The sequence below is a fragment of the Amblyomma mixtum genome, chromosome 3 (genome assembly GCF_055824585.1).
Source record: "Amblyomma mixtum isolate Tamu chromosome 3, ASM5582458v1, whole genome shotgun sequence".
Classification (NCBI taxonomy): Eukaryota; Metazoa; Arthropoda; class Arachnida; order Ixodida; family Ixodidae; genus Amblyomma; species Amblyomma mixtum.
The window spans coordinates 292,072,196-292,097,489 of record NC_143014.1 but is presented as its reverse complement, the minus strand read 5'-3'; the positions used below and the strand labels follow the sequence as shown (position 1 = coordinate 292,097,489).

Below are 25,294 nucleotides of genomic sequence, written 5' to 3'. Positions count from 1 at the left end.
CACGAAGCAGGCTGCGCGGACCTCCAGGTCGGCGGGCCCCAAGGCCCCTCCGTTCGCGGAGAGGCCCAACACGAAAACAGCCGTGCGTACTGCACGGACGTCCAGCGTATCTGAGGATACGATAGAGACAAGTCCAAGCAGCCCTGTGTCGTCGACGTCGGAGAGACGGCAGGGCTGGACGGCAGGGATACACAAAACATCGGTTTTGTGTATCTTCGGAATGCCATACAATGCCAGTGCTGAGCCATTGTGACGTAGCCATTGTTACAAAGCGCGAAGTAGAGGGATTTGTGTTGGGGTGGCACCACGCGAAAGACGTCCGTAGAAGCTTTTGCAGCTGTGTCTGTATCTTTGCTGTTGGGTCCTTCTTGAGACGCATGTAAGTGCTCTAGTCATTCAGCAGGGCATTTTGCTCTTGTAGTTGACCTTGTCGAGGAGAACAGTGGCATTTCCTTTGTCAGCTGATAGAATGACCAAATCGGCATTAGCCCAGGGTTGCTTGATGGTGTGGATGATGGTGAATGATGTGCTACATGCGCACTGTGCTGAGAAATGTTTGCCACGTTCACTAGCTGGCATGGAAAAGAAACATTTTGCAGAGGAAGGATGCTAAATTTGCCGGCAACAAAATGAAGATTCAAAGGGGTAAATTCAGTAATCTTCAGCTATCTTGTCTGTGTATTTTTTGCTTATGAAAGGAAACATATGTTGTCAGTACTGTCTTATGAGCAGCCTGCCAGAATATCCTGCTCTGTCCTGTTTGACCAGAAAAGATCAGGCCTTTTTATCTTGCTATCTGTGTTTGGTCAGGCTGCACAAGTTCATGGCTTTTTCACCCTGTCAGCTTCAGGATTATAAATTCGGCAACTCTGGCAAGCAGTCTCCTTGAATAACATGCATCCTCCAGTTGTTTCGCCCTGTGTGCTTTGAAATTTCTGTGCATGTTAAAGAACCCCAGGTGGCTGAAATTTCCGGAGCTCTTCACTATGTGTCCCTTATAGCCTGAGTTGCTTTGGGACGTTAAATCCCCATAAACCATCCAACTGTTTTGCCTTCACACTGGGGCCATTTTGAACTATGTGACCGTGCGACGTGTTTAATGAGGCTCCAAGAGATGACCTGGCAGTCCTTCGCTTTATAATTTTCGAATGCAACCATGTCAGTGGCAGCAAGTTTGTGTGGCACTGTAAAACCATCAGCAATGATGGCCGTTGCCATCACTGCTGAATCCAAGTTTAAGCTGTGAACGAAGAACAAAAAAAGTGACCCCGGAAACCTGACCAGACTGACAGGACGATCATCTACAAGGTTTTGCATAACATCTGCTCTTGCATAAGGTTTTGCATCTTGGGGTGGATAGGTGCAAAGGTTGCTTTCTCCACTCTTAACAAGCTTGAGATGCAGTGTAAAACTGTGAACCACAAATTAGGAAAATAGCCATGCTGTAAAAAAACATGCATGCAGGCTTTTAAACTGCATATACAGTGATGGGAAATCTGTGCCCATTGTGTCATCTTGTGCCATTGAATTAGACCCGCTACAAATAGCTGGCTTTGAATGAAGCAATGCTGCGCCAACATGCTATTCCAGAAACCAAAAGCCGCGGAAGATGTGAAATGGCAGAGTTTAATGCCTAATGTAAACAGCCATGACTGCTTACTTCTTCTGTGTGACGCGTAAGATAACCAATGGAATCCAAACTTGGCTTATTAAGCTTTGTAGCCTTTACCACCTACTGTAACTATACGGTTTTTGACTCGCACATTTTCTTTGCCTGTACTGCCAGCATTCTCTGAAACCCGGACAACGAGTGCACATGTAAAGGAAGAAACTGGTTTTTCTTAAGGAGACGTAAATAGTGCTAAATTTTGGCCCTCCTAAATAATAGCAAGCTTCTGTTCAGCACCGCCACGTGTACCATATAGGGTAAATGTGTTAAAGCGAGTAATATTTCTGACACGTTACTCATGAGAGGTCAATTCAAGGGACCTCACCTCTATCCAAGCTTCTAGCTTGCTTGTACAGCAGAGCCACATTAATTCGAACTTTTGGGGTAGAAAGTTGCTTTCGTTAAATCAGAGTTCTGAATAAATTCATCCACTTCCAATGATGGAGTGTCATTCTGTGCAGATTAGCATGCAGTGACCACACTGTGCACGTGTGGTCATTTGCTTATGTATTCCACCACACAAGCCTGAATTATATTACAGCCTGAGGAAATCAGAACTCAGTCCCTTCATGGGACTGTGCTCTGATTTCTGCATGGAAATGCCTGGACCGTGAATGGAGGAAAATGGCATTGCTTTTTGAGGTGAGGACAGCACATGTGTGGCAGAACGCTTCATCGCGTGTGGCATGGCTGTGTTGGACTGCAAAAAATTATGTCGTGAAATGGTGACAGTGTGGTTGCAGTCCTCCTGCAGCAGCATAATTGGAATGAAGTGAAGTTCTGGCACTCTTCCTGTCTAGCCCAGAAAGGGAGGCGTTTCTAGACAGCCTGAGACAGTGCCGGTATTGGGGGGGGGGGGGTGCAGGGGGGGCAAGCGGAGGGGGCGGCCGCCCTCCCCAAAAGCCTTTGCACATTTTCCGGAATGTCCGTTTTCGGGCTCTCATAGGGCAAGATGTCACGGAAACGGAAAGCTTTTTTGTCTGCTGCTTCAAGTAGTCCCTTACTTTGTAAGTTCACTGTGTTAGCCGCTGCCTTACTTCACAGAATTATATGTTCTACAGGTTTATTTATTTATTTGTTTTAGTACCTCAAAGACCCAAAACAAGGGCATTACATGAGGGGTGGGTTTTACAGAAATATCGACAAAAAACGAACGTATTCTGTAGAACGCCAACATCGAGGTTCAAAACACAAATGAAATAGGCAAACAGCTTAGAAAATCAAAATGCAAAATGCTTAAATGCTTTCGAATAAGAAAGAAAAAACAAGACAAGAATAAAAGACAGGAAGAAGCGCTGAACTGTGGGTGAGAAATCAATAACGGATTAGAGAAAAGTAAAAGCCGCATAGTAAAACAAACTGCAATAGGTCAGCGTTAGAGGGGAAAGGTACAGGAAAACCTAAAATGTGTCTAAAGATTTAATCTTATCTTTGAATGCAAGCGTGTCTTCTATTATTACAGCGGCATTGGGAAAGCCGTTCCAATCTTTTGCTGTTCAGATGAAGTGCGACTGCGCAAATGTTCGTTTTTGGGCAAGGGTATGACACCTGTTGACTGTTTTTGTGACGAGCTGAAAACGGTGTGTTTTGTGACGTAGATGCTTAACAAAAAGGGCTAAACTGGCTAGTTTTCGATGGTGCTTTAATAATAGCAAGCTGGATCGGTTCTTCAGATCGCTTACACTTGTGTAAGATGAATAATCGGAATGAACAAATCTAATGGAGTGATTTTGATAGTTTCTATGATCTCAGAAAAGTGTTCCTCTTGTGGGTTTTCAAATGGTGGCTGCATATTCTAATTTTGGGTGCATTAATGTGGTGTAGGCTAGTAATTTTACAAGTGCTGGGGCAAACTCCATTGAGCGTTGAGGATAGCCAAGCGATCGGCTGGATGCTGCAATGATGTTGTTGATGTGCGTTGGCCATGTAAGATCGTCAGACAGGTGTAATCCGAGATATCTGTATGCTTTAGCAGCATGTAAACGAAAACCGCAGTTAGGGCGCGTTCACACTACACCAAAGTTCCGGCGAGCGAAGCGGATTCGGCCACATTCGGCCGCTTTTGACGCCGACGAAGGCGGAAAGCGGCGCGGAGAGGGTGATCGGTGCGGGACCGATTTTTCCGCCTTCGCCGCGGAAGCGACGACGGGCCGTTGACGTCATGTCCGGACAAATTCTAGCATGGCGGCAAGCATGGCAGCGGGCCGGGCTAGCGCTTTCTCGGTGGAGATGCTACTAGACGCTATAAAGGAACACCCAATCCTTTACGACAAGCGGCAGCTGAACTTTAAAGACGTGTCACATAAGGAGGAGCTCTGGGAAAAGATCGGCAAAGAACTGGGAGTGAGCGGTACGTACAATTGCTTTTATATCTTGCTTCACGCCGATACACGCGAGAATCGTTTTTTTTTTTTTTCGGATGCCAGTGTAGTACGTTTCGCGTTGTTCTCGTTATGCTGTGAACTTTTATCCCTTGCATGCGGACCTTGCGCGATCGTGTACGACGCATGCTCATGCCGCTGTTGAGAGCTCTGTTTTCGAGTGCCAGTAGAGTATACGTTTTGGCGGATACAGTATACGTTTCGCGTGGTCTTCCAGTTTTGAGCCTACGGGAAGGATGGTTGTTTTCGCGCCGCTGCTAGCTTTTATACCACGTATTCGGACTCGCGCGATCGTACGACGCATGCATTACGCACTGAAAAACCGGCGCACTTATTTTGCTTATGCCGCTGTTTGCATCTATCGCATGCACGCACAGCTCGTGCGAGCACGCGCGACGTACTTTCGTTACTTTGCTTGTGCCACTGCCAGCTCCTGTCCCATGCAGGTTCAGCTCGTACGAATATCTTGGAGTGTATATCATCACGGCAGCAGCGCTGGGCGTTGCGTGACAAGCTCTGGGGCGGACCGTGAGCGCGATGCATTTTTAGCGATTTATTTCGTGTCGCGAAAGTTGAATCCCAAATATTGTTGAAAAGTGAAGCCAAGGATCTTGATGTGGCTCCGCCGGGGGATCCTCTCAATAATCAGTTTGATTCCTGTACCAGCTTGGTTTTGTGCGCTTACGAGCGTGTACCTTCATAACACCGAGGAAAATGTGAGCGCCCAGTTACCATATCTGAACTGTACAAAAATACAAATACAAAATGCCTTTATTTAAACATCATGTGATGCTAGGAGGCGCACCCAAAAAAGAATAACGCGAAACGTACTACACTGGCATCCGAAAAAAAAACGATTCTCGCGTGTATCGGCGTGAAGCAAGATATAAAAGCAATTGTACGTACCGCTCACTCCCAGTTCTTTGCCGATCTTTTCCCAGAGCTCCTCCTTATGTGCCACGTCTTTAACCAATGGAGTAATTAACTTTTCATTCCCTGCAGTTAGCATGCATGTTTGTACTGAGATAGTGACATGTGATGAATATTCAATTGTGCACAATTTTAGTAACGCGCGCGTGTCCTGTGATACGCACATCTAAATTTGAGTTTAACTTCATGTTAGATGGACCAGCTTAATTTATGTGAAACAGGCAGCTTCCTTTCATCTCGTTTAGTGGAACTGGTTGGTTTTAAGCGGAACAGATGTGATTTATAGTTCCACGCTGGTTATGTGGAAACCAATTACAGTCAGTTCTTCGAAGGTTTAGAGATGAAACTTGGTCCCTGCTCGTGGGAGGTAAAGGTCATAAAAAATTCTCCTAATTACCTTATAGGAAAGGACCAAGCAAAGGACTTTCAATTTTCCTTTGGGCCTACAGATGTCGTTTCGTAGATACATGGGATCATATTCTCGAAAGGCGCACTAATGAAATAAATGCCAACACTTCATTTCTATAAACATTCTTTTATAAAATCTCCAGTATTAGTGCTCGTATTCAGAAAAAAAGACACGAGATTACGTAAGGCGATACCCGTAGATCAGCGCCTCGCGCAGGTTATCAGGTGAGGTGGAAATTTTATATTGCTCTTACGAGCGCACCCACCACCGCTACCGCCGCGAAGCTGGTCTTTCTTCTGCCTTCCGCAACTCTTCCAGCATAGCCATTACAGAGTTGCAGGGAAGAATCGAAACAATCTCCTCCTCCTCTGAAATGCTCGCCATTCTGCGATAAAACGGCGCAAGACAGTGTGCAGCCGAACAACCAGCGACAAAAGCGCGCGAACTGTCTGCGGGGCTCACGCGCGCTCTCGCTTCGTTCGCGAATTCCCGATACCGGAAGAGAAACTGCCATGAGGTCTCGCTGCTTTCGTGAAAAAGCGAGAAGCAGCCGCAGTTCCGCGTCGGATCCGCCGTCGCGGGTGGGGTAATGAGAACAGCCCCTTTTTTTCCAGCGAAGCGAATCCGCTTCGCTCGCCGGAACTTTGGTGTAGTGTGAACGCGCCCTTAAAGTGGCTATATGGTATAAAGTTGGAGCGTCTATGGAAATGCATGACCTTATACTTAGCAATATTTAAAGACACTTGCCATTTTTCACACCACTTTCTGACTGCTATAGTAAGTCGCATTGTAAGCTAATATTGTCTTACAACAGTGTTAGTTATACAAGAGGCTGGCAGTTATACGAGTGCAATTCACACGTGACTGTCAAGCTATCGTGGTCCTCTCGTGCCCTCAGTAACTTTTGTGCTTCGACTGGCACTATCATTCAACTTGAAACATTGTGTGATAAATATATCTGTTTTGTTCGTGTGTTTTATGGGGGTTTAACGTAGTGGCGGTCCCAGCGAATGGTTCAAGGGGGGGGGGGGGGGGTGGCGGACTGTTTCTGTATACAAAAAAGAAAAAAGATAGAAAAAACAATTTTTTATTTACACTCTATTCGTAGAACAATGTTTGTGCACTTTGTTGTTAAAAAATCAGTGGTGAATGATAAGATGTTATACCATAACTCATGCTTCGAATGCTAATGGTGGTTGAGTGAACAATATTCATATGTAATTCACGTAACCATTACCTTATTCAATTCATATATATTTACATGGCGGTCTAATTTCGATTTAGGAAAAATTTTAGTGACCCGCGTACTGTGCGATGTCAGTGCACGTTAAAGAACTTCAGCTGGTCGAAATTGCCGGAGCCCTTCGTTACGGCGTCCTTCATAGCTTGAGTCGCTTTGGGACGTTACACCCCTATAAAGCACACAAACAAAACATATATTTACCTCACAGTATTTCAAATTGAATGATAGTGCCAGTCATGAAGCACAAAAGTAACTGTGAGGCCACGGCAGGACCACAATACCTCGACAGTCACGTACGAATTGAACTTGTATAACTACCAACCTGTTATGCAAATAATAGTGTTGTAAGAGAGTATTAGCTTGCATGACTTACTATAGCAGTAGAAAACTGGTGTGAAAAATGGCAAATGTCTTTAAATATGGTTAAGTGTGAGGTCACGCGTTTCCATCGATGCTCCAACTTAATACCACATAGCTACTTTATCTGCGGTTCTCGTTTACATGCTACTAAAACATGCAAATATCTTGGGTTGCACCTGTCTGACGATCCTACGTGGTCAACGCACATCAACCACATCATTGCAGCATCCAGCCGATCCCTTCGCTATCTTCAATGCTCAATGAAGTTTGCCCCAGCACTTGTAAAATTACTAGCCTACACAACATTAATGCGCCCAAAATTAGATTTTACAGCCGTCATTTCGAACCCACATGAGGAATTCCTTTCTGGGAGCCTAGAAGCTATCAAAATCACGCCATTAGATTTGTTCATGCCGATTATTCATCCTACACAAGTGCAGCCGATATCAAGAACCGATCCAGCTTGCCGTTATTGAAGCACCGTCAAAAACTAGCCAGTTTAGCCCTTTTTGATTGTTTCTACTATTCATTTTCGTTAAGCTCCCTGTTAAGCTTCCCTGTTTTCAGCTCGTCACAAAAACAGTCAAGCGGTGTCATACCCTTGCCCAAAAACACAAACATATGCGCATTCTTTCTTCATCCGAACCGTAAAAGATTGGAACGGCCTTCCCAATGCCACTGTAATAATAGAAGAAATGCTTGCATTCAAAGATACGCTTAAATCTTTAGACACACTTTAGGTTTTCGTGTACCTTTCCCCTCTAACGCTGACATATTGCACTTTGTTTTACCATGCAGTTTTTACTGTTCTGTAATCCGTTGTTGAATTCGTATTCACCTTTCAGCACTTCTTCCTTTTTATTAATCTTGTCTTGTTTTTTTCTTTTTTATTAGAAAGCATTTGAGTGTTGTGCATTTTGATTTTCTGAGCTGTTTGCGTGTTTAATTTGTACTTTGAACCTTGATGCTGGCATTCTAGAAAATATGTTCGTTTTTTGTTAATATTTCTGTAAAACCCACCTCTCATGTAATGCCCCTTGTTGGGGGCATTGAGGTACTGAAATAAATAAATCAATAAATCTGTAGAACGTAGAATTGAGTGAAATAAGGCATCTAACACCGTAAACGTACAAAGTAGGGGACTACTTGGCGCATCACAGACGAAAAAGCTTTCCATTTCTACGTCAAAAAACACTTTCCGCCCGATGAGAGCCCGAAAACGAACATTGGGGAAAATATACAAAGGCTTTGGGGGGGGGGGGCAGCGGAAGCGAAGGGGGCGGGTCCCCCCCCCTTCTTAGGACCGCCACTGGTTTAACGTCCCAAAGTGACTCAAGCTATAAGGTACGCCGTAACGAAGGGCTCCGGCAATTTCGACCGCATGGGATTTTTTAATGTGCACTGGCATCGCACAGTACGCGGGCCGCTAGAATTTTTCCTTGATCTAAACATTCGACTCTCGTGTAAATATATACGAATTATATAAGTTAATGGTTACATGAGCGATATTCATATATAAATCATAAATATATATGGATTACATATGAATATTGTTCACGTAACCGTTAGCATTCAATGCACGAGTTATGGTATAACATCTTATTGTTTGCCATTGATTTTCCAACAACAAAGTGCACAAAAATTGTTGTACAAATAGAGCGTAAATAAAAAATCGTTGTTTCTATTTCTCTTTCATTTTTGGTATACGGAAAACCGTCCACCCCCCTAGAACCAATCGCTGGGACTGTCACTGGCCTGAGGGCTCCCTTCTTTCCCCTTTCTGGGCTAGCCATGCCCATAACAAGAGCGAGTGAATCTTGCCTAGAAATCTTCTTCACAGTGAAGATTCACAAGGATGGAATTCCCTTCCGTGTTATTGTTTCAAAACGCAGAAATTGGCAATTTTCCTTGGGCCATTTTCTGCAAAGATTCTTGACCTTGCTGAAAATTCACAACCTGTTCCTCGTGTGAAGGACCTCCGATATTTCGGATTAACTTCGTGACCGAAGTCCCTCATCAGTGAGTTTTTCTGTAGATGTCAAGGATTTTTACTATTCGCTGCCACATGATGATGCTCTAAAGGTAGTCATCGAGGGCATCGAGGAATACGGCATCTTTTGTTTCCAGAATGTGTGTGGCACTAACATGGACACCTTCCTGGAACTACTGGAATGTTACCTGCGGTCATCCTCCCCGCAGAGGGGCCCCTACAGCATGCAGACGTTGGTGAGTGGCGACACCACGGGGTATCCCGAGCATCCGCAGGGACATCCCCGCAGGGGGATGATGGTGAGCAGTGCGTCACCACGGACCCGAGCATCCCCGCTTAGCCGTGCATGGCACCGCCGTGTCTGAAGAAAAGGGGATCCTGGTGGTTGAGCTGATGCCGAGCGTTTGGACCTTTAAAGCCCCTCTGCGGAGGCAACACACCACTTTGGCCCCAGCTTTTTGTAGACGGCACTTCAGGCCTGACCTGACCAGGGGAAATCGGCAGTCACCTTTTCCTATCCTCCCCTCTATCTTTCACTTACCTATTTCTTTCCTACAGCTCTCCTGTCTCCTCCTTTTTTCCCAGTTTTTCACTTTTCTTAGGTGGCTGGTTTAACCTTGTGCAAGAGATCAGACTCAAAACAAAAATTGAGGCAGTTGCGGTCAGCATTGTCAGCTACAAAACCATAACAATCTGTTCTGTATATCTTCCTCTGCATATAACATTAAGAGTCCGTGACCTACAGGAACTCATCGATGAACTGCCAGAACCATATCTAGTAGTCGGGGATTTTAACGCTCACTCCCCTTTTTGGGGAAGCGAACGCTGTGACGCTAGGGGTCAGATGATCGAAGATTTTATTCTCACACATAATGTATGTCTTTTAATTACCGAAAAGGCCACGTACTATATTCCTCAATGTCTGGAAAAATGAGCTGTTTAGTCTTTTAGTTCACCATCTGTTTTTAACGATTTTAAATGGGATGTTTTAGACAACCCATCTGGGAGTGATCACCTGCCAGTTTTTATTATCCTATCATCCTGTGACTCTAGAGGCCAAACAATCAAAGATTTTATACTTTCGAATAATGTCTGTCTTTTAAATATGGGAAAAGCCACATATTGCTGTCCAAGCTCAGCAAAAATGAGCTCTCTGGATTTAGCTTTCGCATCACCATTACTTTTTAACGATTTTAAATGGGATGTTTTAAATGACCCCATGGGCAGCGATCACATACCTACCGTCATCAGGCTCTCATCGTCCACTCCAATCATCCCCACAAAGCCACGGCGCTGGAAAATTCAGCTCGCCAACTGGTCACTTTTTACAAAAAGTGCCACTCTGGAAAAGGAATTTTGTGACCACCTTAGCACAGATGAAATTAATGAGAAGTTTACTGAATGCATAATATCGGCCGCAACACTCGCTATACCACAAACAACAGGACTTGCACAAAAGAAACACAAAGTGTGGTGGACACAAGAATGCACATTAGCAAAAAAACAAAACAAAGCCTGGAGCGCTCTGCGTCAATATCCCACTGCAGAGAACTTACTTTCCTTTAAGAAAGCAAAAGCCAGAAGAGCGCGGTATGTGCAAAGAAATGCAGAAAAAACCTCTTGGCAGAAATATGTCTCCTCAATAAACACCTCAACAACATCAAAGAAAATGTGGGAAAAAGTTCGTAAATTTACTGGTGACCATACCCCTTTCACACTTCCTCTCTTGAGAGCACCCGGGACACAAACATCTTTAGAAGAACAGGCCAACATACTGGGCGAGCATTTTGCTGAGATCTCAAGCTCATCCAACTACACAAACACATTTCAGAAACACAAAGCAATAGCTGAAAAACAAAAATTCCCATCCGGAGCAGGTATACATGAGGATTACAACCAGCCTCTCACACTACAAGAATTAAATAAGGTATTATCTTCTGGAAAAAAGACAGCTCCAGGACCAGACAACGTGCATTACGCTATGCTTGCACATCTCTCCGAGGCTGCTGTAGAGGCACTGTTAAAATTCTTTTGGATAACTGGAAATATACCTGACGAGTGGAAAAAAGCAGTCATAATACCTTTTCTCAAACCCGGAAAACCACCAACAAGTCCTAGCAGTTACAGACCAATAGCCCTCACCAGCTGCATTGCTAAATCTTTCGAAAGTGTAATAAACATTAGATTGACCTTCGTACTTGAATCTCGGCAACTATTAGATACACACCAATGTGGCTTTAAAAGAGCATGCTCGACCACAGATCACCTTGTCCGTCTAGAAAACACCATCCGGGAGGCGTTCATCCACAAGCAGCACTGTATTGGGGTCTTCTTCGACTTGGAGAAGACCTACGATACTACGTGGAAGTTCGGCATCCTCCGTGACCTAGCAGAGCTAGGTATCCGCGGCAGGATGTTGAACTGCTTGAACGACTTCCTGGCTAACCGCACATTCCGAGTCTGCCTAGGAGCAACTCTCTCCATGACTTTCACCCAAGAGAACGGTGTATGTACCCCAGGGGTGCATTCTAAGCACGACACTCTTCCTAGTAAAAATGAATTCCTTAGCTAAAGTAATACCCAAGTCCATAATGTATTCAGTTTATGTAGATGACCTACAAATAGCATGCACGTCCTCCAGCTTATCAACCTGTGAGAGACAAATACAAATCACACTAAATAAACTAGGTGCTTGGCAGACAGAAATGGGTTTAAATTTTCTCCTCAAAAAACAGTAGCTGTTCTTTTTTCATTGCGACGAGGCCTACAGGTCGATCCCAATCTATACCTGAATCACACTGCGCTACCAATTAAAGAAGAACACAAATTTTTAGGCCTAACTTTCGACAAGAAACTCACCTTTCTACCACACATTAACAACCTTAGGAGGAGAAATTCTAGAGGCCCGTGTACTGTGCGATGTCAGTGCACGTTAAAGAACCGCAGGTGGTCGAAGTTTCCGGAGCCCTCCACTACGGCGTCTCTCATAGCCTGAGTCGCTTTGGGATGTTAAACCCCATAAACCATAAACCAAACCTTAAAAAGAAAGCTTCTCAAGCCCTCAATATCTTAAAAGTTCTCTCACGGATGCGGTGGGGGTCTGATAGAGCAAGCCTTTTACAAATATATCGCTCTCTGGTGCGCTTCAAGCTGGACTACGGGTGCATAGTATATGGTTCGGCAAGAGCATCCTACTTAAAGGCCCCCTGACCACCCCATGGTCGCAAACACTCTCTATCTCACTTTGAGCGAGCCTCCTCTCCTTCCATTCCCTCCTCGAAATTTTTCTCTCCCGCTCCTCGTCGAGTAGGCTCGGCAAGGCAAAATCACCCCTTCATTCTCCGATGTAAGCTGGAGGCGTGGTGTCTGTGGAGTGCGTCACATGGTGCGTCATGGCCCCGCCTTCAATAGAATTCTTTTCATGGTTTTTGCTGCTGGGTCTGTTTGAGGGGAGCAGGGGGGGGGGCGCTGCGGGTTTCCTTACACCCTCTGTTTTGCTCTTTGGGTCTCTTCGCAGTGTCTCGCCACGTTTTTTTTTATTTGTCCTTCCTCTCCCCAGTTGCTGTTTTTTTTTTCTGTTTGAAGCTTTTTTTTTCACCTTCGCCACTCCCTTCCCTGCCCTTCCTGGTTGGGGGTGCAACAAAACTTCTCGACCCCTGTTACCAGCCTGTATTCGTCCTTCGCTAGACTTGTTAGCGAGCGCATCCTTTCATACATCTGTTTGTCATTCCCAGTTAGCGAGCCACGTTTTCATTTTTTTAGGCCTCCCCACCGCTTCACGAGCGGAGGGGCAGAAGTCGGTTGTGTTCGAAACACACGGCGAAGTGCGGACCCGGCAACCACCTGTTTGCTTTTCTTCATGTGTGTTTGTCTTTCCTCCGCTCCGAAGCCCATGTCGTTCATTGGAGTCAAGGCGTACACAAGATGCATGAGATAAGCCGTGTGTGTGCGGAGCGGTCAAGTGGGCGAGCGAGGGAAAGGCTCCGCTGCACTAGTAATTAAAACCTTGTTTTGGGGGGCTTGCATAGAAGAAAAAAAACTGAGAAGGGAGCGCGCACGCAGAGCGTCTCGTCTCGTGACGTGATCACGGCGAGGGGGGGGGGAACCAACTGCCTCAGTTTTACTATTTTTTATTTTTTTATGGCTAGGGTTCAAGGCTGTCACCGCACGCTCCCTCCGCAGTTTTTTTTTGTTGTTGTTCCTTCATGCGGGTTTGTAGGCATGAGCCAGAACAGAAGGCGCTGCGGTCCCCGCAGGGAGGCGTCTGCAGCATGCAGACGTTGGTGAGTGGCGACACCACGGGGTTAACCCGAGCATCCGCAGGGACATCCCCGCAGGGGGATGATGGTGAACAATGCGTCACCGCGGACCCGAGCATCCGAGCTTAGCCGTGCGTGGCATCGCCGTGTCCGGGGAAAAGGGGATCCTGGTGGTTGAGCCGATGCCGAGCGTTTGGACCCTTAAGGCCCCTCTGCGGAGGCAACACACCACTTTGGCCCCAGCTTCCTGTAGACGGCACCTCCGGCCTGACCCGACCGGGGGAAATCGGCAGTCGCCTTTTCCTGTTCTCTCCATCTTTCACTGTCCTATCTCCTTTCTTACAACTTTCCAGTATTCTCCTCCCTTCTTTTTCTTTCCTTTTTTCTTGGCGGCGAGGGTTAACCGTGTGTGACCAACTACCCTGAGTTGTCATATTAGGTTATAGTTAAGGTGTACAGCTGGCGTGGGCAGGACTTGCTTTCAAGTTCCTGTCGCGTCCCCTTGTTGGACTCCATGGTGGGTGGCTGGCACCATGACCGAAAAACCTCAATTTTTTATGGCTCCCCCCCTTTCAAAACTTGATCGCTCTCTCAAGAGAGGGCGGACCGAAGCAGACGACTTTTTTCAAAAAAGAAAAGTATCATTTCCAAAATTTCACGTCATCCATAGCAAAACAGAAGAAACGCAAGCAAGGATAATATCCCCATTCCAAGTCTCAAAACGCTTGACGGATGCCTTAGGCCTTGGCTACAAGGTGTCAAAAATGGCCAGTGGCGACTTACTTCTTGAACTGCGCGACAGCATACAACACTCAAAAGTTGCAACAATTGTATCCATTGGGGACATCCCTGTCTCTGTGACCCCACATCGGTCTCTGAATACTGTACGAGGCGTCATCTCTGAAATAGATTTTGTCCACCTTTCTGAAAAGGAAATGCTCGAAGGACCTACTGACCAAGAAGTTATAGATGTCCACCGGATCAAGATCCGGAAGGATGGCAAAGAAGTGGACACCAAACACCTGATCTTGACATTCAACATGAGCACATTGCCTGAATCCATTGAAGTAGGCTACCTGAAAATAAATGTAAGACCGTATATTCCCAACCCACGCAGATGTTTCAACTGCCAGAGATTTGGCCATGGCTCACTGAGTTGTCGCGGCCGCAAAACTTGCGCAAAATGCTCTTTGAAGGACCACCAAACCGAAGAATGTGTTGCTAACCCACGGTGTGCAAACTGTGAGGGAGACCATGCTGCCTACTCCAGGGCTTGTCCGTCCTGGAAAAAAGAAAATGAAATAATTACTCTCAAGACTACGCAAAACATTTCTTTCAAAGAAGCACGAAGGCAGTACTCTCAAACAAACAAATTCTCCTTCACTGCAAAAACAAACTTCGCCGATGTGGTGCGTGGGCGCGGCGCACCACACCAGGCTTCGGCACCTGTCCAGGTCACACGTAGTGAGCCTGGGGCGGGGCCATCCGCGCCGTCTGGTGGAGTAGCTCACGCTACTCCGCCTACCCCGAAGGAGGGGACGCAGACCCCCGGGTCGGCGGGCCCAAAGACCTCTTCCCACAGGTCGAGGTCTAACTCAAAAATCAATGTGCCTCCTGCACGGTCGTCCAGTGCCTCTACAGAGGCGATGGACACGACCCCGGGCAGCCCCTCGCCGTCCACGTCGGATGGTCGGCGGAGCTCCCTGGATCGGTCAAAAAAAGGCAGGCCCCGAGTCACGGGGCCATAAACAACTTGATCTAGTTTTTCAATCAGTACAAACACAAAACTAAGATGGCTTTCATAATACAATGAATGGAACTGTAGAGGAATGTTGAGGAACTACAGTGATATAACTCATATTCTAGGGTCAGTGATGCCTCTAGCCCTATGTCTCCAGGAGACCAATCTTGGTCCACAACATTCAAATATCTTAAAACATTATACAACTTTTAGGCGTGATCGCGAACATGCAAATAGACTCTCGGGAGGCGTCGCAATCATCATCCAAAGCGGCGTCCCGGCTCAAGAAATCAAACTGAAAACAAAACTTGAGGCGGTTGCGGTTAGCGTCATCAGCTACAAAACCATAACAATATGTTCTGTATATCTTCCCCCACACATCACATTAACATGCCAAGATCTAGAAGGCCTGATCGATGAACTGCCGGAGCCATTTCTGGTAGTTGGCGATTTTAACGCTCACTCTCCGTTTTGGGGAAGTGAACGCTGTGACTCTAGAGGCCAAACAATCGAAGATTTTATACTTTCGAATAATGTCTGTCTTTTAAATACGGGAAAAGCCACATATTGCTGTCCAAGCTCAGCAAAAATGAGCTCTCTCGATTTAGCTTTCGCATCACAATTACTTTTTAACGATTTTAAATGGGATGTTTTAAATGACCCCATGGGCAGCGATCACTTACCTACCGTCATCAGGCTCTCATCGTCCACTCCAATCATCCCCACAAGGCCACGGCGCTGGAAAATTCAGCTCGCCGACTGGTCACTTTTTACAAAAAGTGCCACTCTGGAAAAGGAATTTTGTGACGACCTCAGCACAGATGAAATTAATGAGAAGTTTACTGAATGCATAATATCGGCGCAACACTCGCTATACCACAAACAACAGGACTTGCACAAAAGAAACACAAAGTGTGGTGGAGAAAAGAATGCACATTAGCAAAAAAACAACAAAACAAAGCCTGGAGCGCTCTGCGTCGATATCCCACTGCAGAGAACCTAATCACCTTTAAGAAGGCAAAAGCCAGAGCGCGGTATGTGCGAAGAAATGCAGAAAAAACCTCTTGGCAGAAATATGTCTCCTCAATAAACAGCTCAACAACATCAAAGAAAATGTGGGAAAAAGTTCGTAAATTTACTGGTGACCATACCCCTTTCACACTTCCTCTCTTGACAGCACCCGGGACACAAACATCTTTAGAAGAACAGGCCAACATATTGGGCGAGCATTTTGCTGACATCTCAAGCTCGTCTAATTACACAAACACATTTCAGAAACACAAAGCAATAGCTGAAAAACAAAAATTCCCATCCGGAGCAGGTATACATGAAGATTACAACCAGCCTCTCACACTGCAAGAATTAAATAAGGTATCCTCTGGAAAAAAGACAGCACCAGGACCAGACAACGTGCATTACGCTATGCTTGCACATCTCTCCGAGGCTGCTGTAGAGGCACTGTTGAAATTCTTTAATAAAATCTGGATAACTGGAAACATACCTGACGAGTGGAAAAAAGCAGTCATAATACCTTTTCTCAAACCCGGAAAACCACCAACAAGTCCTAGCAGTTACAGACCAATAGCTCTCACCAGCTGCATTGCTAAATCTTTCGAAAGTGTAATAAACATTAGATTGACCTTCATACTTGAATCTCGGCAACTATTAGATACACACCAATGTGGGTTCAAAAAAACATGCGCGACCACAGATCACCTTGTCCGTCTAGAAAACACCATCCGGGAGGCGTTCATCCACAAGCAGCACTGTATTGGGGCCTTCTTCGACTTGGATAAGGCCTACGATACTACGTGGAAGTTCGGCATCCTCCGTGACCTAGCAGAGCTAGGTATCCGCGGCAGGATGTTGAACTGCTTGAACGACTTCCTGGCTAACCGCACATTCCGAGTCCGCCTAGGAGCAACTCTCTCCATGACTTTCACCCAAGAGAACGGCGTACCCCAGGGGTGCATTCTAAGCACGACACTCTTCATAGTAAAAATGAATTCCTTAGCTAAAGTAATGCCCAAGTCCATAATGTATTCAGTTTATGTAGATGACCTACAAATAGCATGCACGTCCTCTAGCATATCAACCTGTGAGAGACAAATACAAATCACACTAAATAAACTAGGTGCTTGGGCAGACAGAAATGGGTTTAAATTTTCTCCTCAAAAAACAGTAGCTGTTCTTTTTTCATTGCGACGAGGCCTACAGGTCGATCCCAATCTATACTTGAATCACACTGCGCTACCAATTAAACAAGAACACAAATTTTTAGGCCTAACTTTCGACAGGAAACTCACATTTCTACCACACATTAACAACCTTAAAAAGAAAGCTTCTCAAGCCCTCAATATCTTAAAAGTTCTCTCACGGAAGCGGTGGGGGTCCGATAGAGCAAACCTTTTACAAATATATCGCTCTCTGGTGCAGTCCAAGCTGGACTACGGGTGCATAGTATATGGTTCGGCAAGAGCATCCTACTTAAAAAGATTAGACCCCATTCATAATCTTGGTCTGCGCCTGTCATCTGGAGCATACAGAACATCGCCAGTAGTTAGCCTTTACGTTGAAACTTATGAAGCCGCTCTTGAGGATCGAAGAATCGCCCTTACATGCTCATATGTCTTAAAAATCCGTTCTCTTCCGAAACATCTCTGCCATCCAATTGTCACCAAGTGCCCATCTAAAAGATTATTCATCAACAAACCACATTCTATCAGACCATTACTACTGCGCTTTGAAGACAAATGTGAAGAGCTAACAGTACTAGATGCCCTACCGAATAATGCACAAAGGTATGAATATTTACCACCATGGTACAGCCTGCCTTCAGTATGTGACCTCACAATGACACATTTAAATAAAAAGCAAACGCCAAATGAGTACATATTACAGGAATTCTTTGCACTACAAGAAAAGTATGACACTTGCATTGAAATTTATACCGATGGCTCAAAAACAGAAAGTCACGTTGGAAGTGCAGTAATCCAAGGAAAAAACAAACAGATAATGCGACTACCAGAATGCGCATCGGTTTTTACTGCTGAGTGTTATGCCATCTTTGTAGCTGTAGAAAAAATAGTAAGAGAGAATATCAAAAATAGCATCATTTACACCGATTCCCTGAGTATGCTCAAAGCACTGCACTCGAGAAATGCTGCTGAACCCATAATAGGTAACATCATACATAACATTGTTAAAATCACAAAACAAAAACATAACATTAAATTCTGCTGGGTTCCTAGCCATGTTGGAATCGTAGGTAATGAGAAAGCAGATGTATGCGCTGCACAAGCCCGGAATGGCCAAATAAAGCAAGTGAACATACCGCACAGGGATTGTTTAAAGTTTATCACCAGTAAACTCAGAAATAAGTGGCAGGCTGCATGGCAAGAACATGTAAACAACAAACTACATTCTGTGAAACCAATTTTAGGGGAATGGCGATCATGTAGGCATCAAGAACGTTTTACCGAAGTCATTTTATGTTGGCTCCGCATTGGACACACCCACCTCACGCACAGCTTTCTACTAACCAAACAGAACAAACCTCTCTGTGACATGTGTGGTGCTGAACTCACGGTGAACCACATTTTAATCTCGTGTATCCAACTAGAAGAACTAAGAAAGAAATATTTTAGAACATTTTACAGGGAAAGCATCCCTTTACACCCCATGTTACTTTTAGGTGATCAAGCACTGGTTGACATCTCTTGTATTTTTTAGGTTTCTCAGGGAAGCCAGTGTTTTAAACAAACTCTAAGTATAAAAAGCTTCACCTTTAACAAAAACTCTAACCTTGTGTTTGGCGCATCATAGCCTCAGTTGCTTTTGCGCCATTAAAATCAATATAACTAACTAAGGCGCTGCGGAAAGCGTTGTGCAGACGACGCGACGCCAAGGCTACGCCCAACCTTCTCCCGTCAGTCAGAATGATGCACCAATGGAGTGCCTTTAGCGAAAGTAACCCCCCATGACGTCAACGGGGTTCAGAGTAGTGGGGCGGGGCCGTTTTGTTGAAGGAAAGAACGAGCGGGCTTTGATTTGAATTTTCACAGCTTTTCGGGGCGCGCATGGCTCTAGTATTTTGCAGAGGTTATCTTCGATGCCTCATCTATGCAGTGGGCTTGTTTTTCAAAAATGTCCGGACCCTGGTCAGTGGCCCTTTAAAAGATTTTATGGGAATGGCAATCATGTAGGCATCAAGAACGTTTTAACGAAGTTATTTTATGTCGGCTGCGCATTAGACACACCCACCTCACACACAGCTTTCTGCTAACCAAACAAAACAAACCTCTCTGTGAAATGTGTGGTGCCGAACTCACAGTGAACCACATTTTAATTTCATGTGTCAAACTAGAATAAGTAAGAAAGAAATATTTTACAACCTTTTATAGGGAAAGACTCCCATTACACCCCATGTTACTTTTAGGCGATCGTGCACTGGTTGACATCTCATGTATTTTTAGGTTTCTCAAGGAAGCCAGCGTTTTAAACAAACTCTAAGTATAAAAAGCTTCACGTTTAACAAAAACTCCAACCTTGTGTTTGGCGCATCATAGCCTCAGTTGCTTTTGCGCCATTAAAATCAATATAACTAACTAACTAACTATTATACTCTTCCTCGCATGAGAACATCTTATTTTGCTGTGAGTCTTTGAACACTCTTGACGCATGTATTTTTGCTGATAGTACATTATACGCAGAAACCGATAGCGGCTCTGCTTGTTGTTCGTTTCGTTCTGACTGACAATTTGCCAATCATTCGTTTATTTAACCCGGTTTCCATACCGTGACCAAACCGAATGCAATCATAAAGTACATCATTTATCAATTTCGAAAGCCCAGTCTGCTGAAGTGGTTGATGTTCATCACAAGAAACAATTGTTTTTCTTTTTGCAGACGTAACACCACAGTTAGCTGAGAGCGAAGGCATTGAAGACGGAAAAAGGTAAGGGTGCGATGTCTTCTTTTTCTTGGCCTTTGGAGAGCAGCGGGTCTGAATGTGAGGATCGATTCGGGGACGTGGATCGAGCGGCCAAGCGAGAAATAGCACCTTCAAAATACGTTACCTTCATTAGTTGTAGATTTCCAGCGTATATTGCGTGCATGCAGCGCGCTCAGTAAGCACATTTGCACTTCATTTAAGATTAAATAAAACCTTATAAATGAGATGTTTGTTACCAGTAAACTGGATTGCTTGCTCCTTATGACTATTTTGATCTTTTCTGGAATGAATGTGGCGTATTTATTGCTGAATGAGAAATGAACCAGCGGAACATCTTTTCCTTTTCCACTAAACTACAATTCTTGAAGTCAAAACCGAAGCGGACACCGCGACCACCTTTACAAAGTGAACGGGAGTGTTGGCCATCCCAGACATCTGCGGGGAGAATTGGTTTCGTTGTCATCCCAGTTTGCGTGCGAAAATGGCTGGCGGTAGTCATACGTTCATTTCACTGCAGGCTCTTTACTAGGTCACAAATACTCTACTTTCAGTGGATCTTGCTTCTTTGCGCACTGACCGCAAAAATTTGCGATGCAGGCAAAGTTCAACTCATTCCCAATGTCCCTTTAAGAAACCACAGAAAGAAACACAGACTAAAATTTGATGTCTTGTGCTAGCTGGTGATTTTGTGTTTTATCTTCTCTGAGTAACTATGTTTTTGTAGTAAGTTCACTTAGTTGCAGGAAATAAAGAAACCTCGCTCTAGATTGGGCTTAGTGATTTCCAATTTTTCGCGTGAGAAAAAAAAGAGTATATAGACGAATGTGTCTACACTTAAGACATCCAATCTTTTCTACAGGGCGCTTTAGCTCAAAAATATTTAACCATCGAAGAGAGGAACGTTTTTGCGGCATTGATACAAAAAACATTTGATAGGGGTTTAGTATTGCTAGGCAAAACATTCAGCAAAAGCAGGTTTTTCCGAGAAGACAACACCTCCATTTGCTGTCGCTGCAAATGCCCAGGTGCGCTCTCCATCTTGGAGCAGATTGAGTCGCCGCGGGCTTATCAAACTCGTCTCAAAATCACAACCACGTTACATAACCTCTCCACATGTTTCTTGGCTGCTTTAAATCCAAGAAATGTTTTCGAGGAATTTTCTCTTCAGATGCCATAGAGTTCCCGTTTTTCCCAGAGCATGTCGCGACTCGCAAATGCAAGCCTTTGTTTAGCAGTACCTCGATCCTGGCACATGCAAAAACTAAACTTAGGAGAGAAATAATAAAAGCCTTTCATATTACTAACACTGGTGACAAATGCATTAGCACTGCTTCTGTTGTACTACTGGAGCGTCTGTGGACGGCTTCTACGTATGGAGCGGAGGTTAGATATAACGAACAGATATAGCTATTAGAGCCATCTCCCGGATGCGCTTCTTCCTGCATCATTGAGCGAAGGACTTCCTGCATCTATTCTGCGCACGCGTCTTAATTTCCGTTGCTGGTCTCTCATCGCCTATTGGCGCCAACATTTGCACACAGATGACATAAAACAACGAGAGAACAGTGAAAATAAGCCAGTCGGCCACGTGATGCAACTGACATATGCAACTGAGTGACATATGCAACTGACACTTAGACCCGCCGACCCGATGCAGCGGCAGTGGTGGGACCGGTCAAGGGCTCTGAAACACCTTCCGAGGAGAGCACATCACCTTGCTCTATCACTGCATTTTGTTGTCATGAAAACCTGACCAAAATAATACACTTCTACACAGAGCAGACGACCCACAATCATGCTATAAATTTGACGAGCCCTCTTCGGCAAAAGAGAGGGAAACGCGCGAACACGCTGAAATTCAAATTTTGACTACAGATAACTGAGTTTCCACAAAGCGCATTAAAAAAAATTCTCGCTGGACAATATTCGTAACGCGGCGTGCTTTAACATCCCAGGCATACCGAAAGTTTATTACAGCCCCAATCTTAAATCCTTTAAGCACCTCGGGCGATCAGGTGGTGATGCGGTTCTTTGCGATCCTGTGGTATCGCAACCATTGCTCAACGTAACAAAGTGCACTTGCCCAGGATTGAGCTCTCTTCTTTACTGGCGCTTTGCTGGCGATAGCCAGCACTAGAGGAGTTCCTTTTGGAATTTCAAGTGGCACAAAAAAGACGAGCACGACGAAGAATGCCGGAACAAGAGCAGTGCAAGACGACAGGACTGCACACGCCGCGCCTATCGTTCTGTGCTTCTTTTCATTCTCGGCTTTGTACCGTCGACATATGTTTCGTGTTGTTTAAGCATCTAAACCTCGCACAGGTTTTATTTTATTGTAAGCAAGTTTTCGCCGGCATTTTTTTTTTGTCGCCGCAGTTCCTCGTGCCAGGTGAGACATCAGCACCCTATGAAAGACACCAGGGGAGTGCATGCCAAAATGAAGCATAGCACCATCGAGAATGTTTTCGGGGTGCTGCCAGTCCGCTTCCGGTCACACTCCGCAATATGCACGGGTGTGAGATCTCTCCAGGCGGCGCGCTGGCGATGCGGCTGGGATGGACAACACGCTTTGCGCACAGCTTGGCGACTGCGGTTTCGCCACAAATGTTCTCCGCCAACAATCGCTCCAGCTAAGTGCAGCTTCAGGTTTAAGTTTAGCATCATGTTTCTATTCCCCGTGAACCTATGAGGGGCCTGGTCCGTTTTTTTTTGTCCGCCGGAGCACTTAAATTAAACAAATAGTCTACCCTGATGAAAATTAACATAAATTCTGTCTAGTCAAAGGCCGGAGCACAGCAAACACAGTGGTGTGATACTTTGCGTATAGAGTGCCCAGTGCCTATGCTTTGCTATAATTTCGTGGAAACTTTTTCGGTCCAAATTCTGCATTCTCGCACGACTCCGACAGTAGCGAAATCTGTGTCCTGTATGGCAAGTGCTGTGAATTTGCGGCATAATTGCTATGAAAACGTTTTGCATTGCCAGTTTTCTGGAGATCCAACAAGTACTACTCATACTTTTTATGGTATAATTGAAACACTATTGCGGAATCAATCAAGTTTTTTAGCTCATCTCCCATCATACCGGCTAATTACGGCATTAAAAAACCCTATGGGGTCTCAATAATTATGCCCCTGCTGTACGGGGTCTCGTACAGCCAATGTGTTGATTCGGAAAGTTACAAATGGTTTATCACGACGAGTATAACACTACCAGTCACGCCTTTTATTATTAATTACAATTTTCGTTTTTCAGCCAAGCATCGTTTCGTACGGTGGCACAGGACGAAGGAGACGCAAACCAAAAGGTAAGCTGCGGTACGGAGTGTGGTTTCGGTGCTCAGCGCAAAGTCGCAGGCGCTTATTGGTGGCAGCCTTGGCAAGATATTCGTTGAAGCAAAATAAGGAAATGTGTGTGTGAAGAATGCTTTCTTGTAAACAAACCAAGAAAGGCCCGGTTTGGCCCGAAAACTCTCCATTTCGAAGTGCCTTATGAGTGGGCGTAGGTTTCTGAAGGAAAAGTCCGATGAAAGAATGTCGTTACCCCGGAAATAACATTCATTCACCCTATCCTAATTTCTTAAGTAACCGACTGGCAAGTGAGCTGTTTCTCAACTTTAAATGGACATAATCACATAACGGCTCTTTTATAGAAAACAGCGAAGGAAATGCTCACCTACTAAATCTACATTTAGAGTAATCGTCAATAAAAGGCTATATAAAGAGAAACATTAGCATATATGCACAAAAGCTGAGCTCATCTAGTATGTCTTTTTCTTTTAATTGCCATGTTCTAATGATGCATGGAAAGAAAGGGAAGAAATGGAATCTCGCCTCTGTTAAAATGAGTTTTCATCGCAACATATTAGGTGTTGAACGTCCTGAAGAATTTTGGTCTTGTCTAGTTGGATCATTGTTACAAATTATCAATCCAGCGCGGTGGACCGAGAACTCGTCCTGTGTTTTGCGTTGTCGCGTGTCGCTGCTTTATCGCTCTATATGAATCTTTAGTAAAAATAAGAACAACACGTGCAGGTTGAAACTATATATATATGAAACTAACAACAAATGACGGTGGACAGTCGATTTGCGTTATTCGGCCAATTCTGAATTTGGAGCACTAGCGCTGTGTGGCTACTGTTTTTGAATTGTTTATTGTCCACCTGCTACCTAGGCAACGCCCACCTGTTACCTAGGCAATGTGCCTTCGTGGCACAGTTGCGACCTTCCAGATGGTTATAGATACAGTGGCCAACAAAAATAGGTACCTGATATTTTAAATCTTTTTTCGTAATAATTCAAACACCACAGATATAAATGACCTATTTGCTATTTTTAAATATATTATCATGCAGTAATACCCTCTTCTTCCGCCAGGAGTTGTTGAGGGTTTCAGTTATTTATTTTGTCTTTCTCCTCGGCACTACCTCTTGCATTTGTTTTCCGTCTATTCTAAATATTGTATAACTTGCTCTCATATTTAGGTTGCAATTCTGTGGTTGAATGTTTCTATAAGGTCTGGGCTAGTATGAGGTTAACAAAACATCATTAAGACTGCTCAGATGGCAGTTATACGTGGCCACAAATATAGGATGAAACACCATCATCCTTCGCTGGATTCCAAGACAGCACAGTTCATGCCTTAACACATTTGTAAGAGATATAGGGGCAGAGGAGCTTTGGTGTTTTCGATCTTCACAGGAGACGCGACAAAACAACTAAGTTTTTGAGAAAGACAGTGTGCACACGAGCCCGAAGAAACACTACCCCGACTGTTATCGACATTTTCTCTGATTTGGGCCTGCTATCAGGTGCTCTGTAACTCCATGGACTGTGAGACGTCATCTGCAATGTGCTAAACTAAGCGGGAGGAGCCCAAGTCAAGCCCCGCATATCTGCGAAAGGAGTTGGATTTCCAGGGTTATGTATGCAAAGGAGCACCTGGTTTGGTCAGTTGAAGAATGAAAAAGGGGTATTTATTGGAAGGAATAAAAGCTCTTGCGCTGTGGGAGTTTGGTATTCGTTGCATATGTTGCCCCAAACACGGTTTATATGTACGTCTTACCAACTTCCCACGTTAGGCCCCAGAGGTAGGAATTTAGTGGCACAGACCTGACTCTCTGCTCGTGCGGTTCGTCTCCTTTACTGAGTTCAAGGTGTTACGTGTGAAGAGGTTGATCAAGGCAATCTGGAAAAGGTTATGCTTCTATCGACATGCAATAATCTGGGATTTCAATATGTGTTACAATAGAATTACGACCCGAAACACTCTTCTACGCTTGTGAAAAACTGGATGAAGAAGGGGACTATGGGCTTTATGGTGTGGACAAGCTAGTCTATTGAGATTATTTCAATTGAA

The 25,294-nt window shown here is 44.8% G+C and overlaps 1 protein-coding gene across 3 annotated transcripts in view; it reads left to right on the top strand.

The window, feature by feature from the left end:
- The window catches only part of LOC149355167 (uncharacterized), a 185,857-nt gene that overhangs the window by 142,894 nt on the left and 17,669 nt on the right, over nucleotides 1-25,294 (top strand). For 2 of the 3 annotated variants that reach the window (XM_089583662.1, XM_089583663.1), the window contains exons 2-4: nucleotides 9,120-9,218; nucleotides 19,891-19,939; nucleotides 23,192-23,243. In XM_089583662.1, coding sequence (XP_089439788.1) covers nucleotides 9,164-9,218; nucleotides 19,891-19,939; nucleotides 23,192-23,243 — 156 coding nt within the window. In that variant the 5' untranslated portion in view covers nucleotides 9,120-9,163. The remainder of the gene's footprint in view (nucleotides 1-9,119; nucleotides 9,219-19,890; nucleotides 19,940-23,191; nucleotides 23,244-25,294) is intronic. The other variant, XM_089583661.1, reaches the window with a different exon arrangement.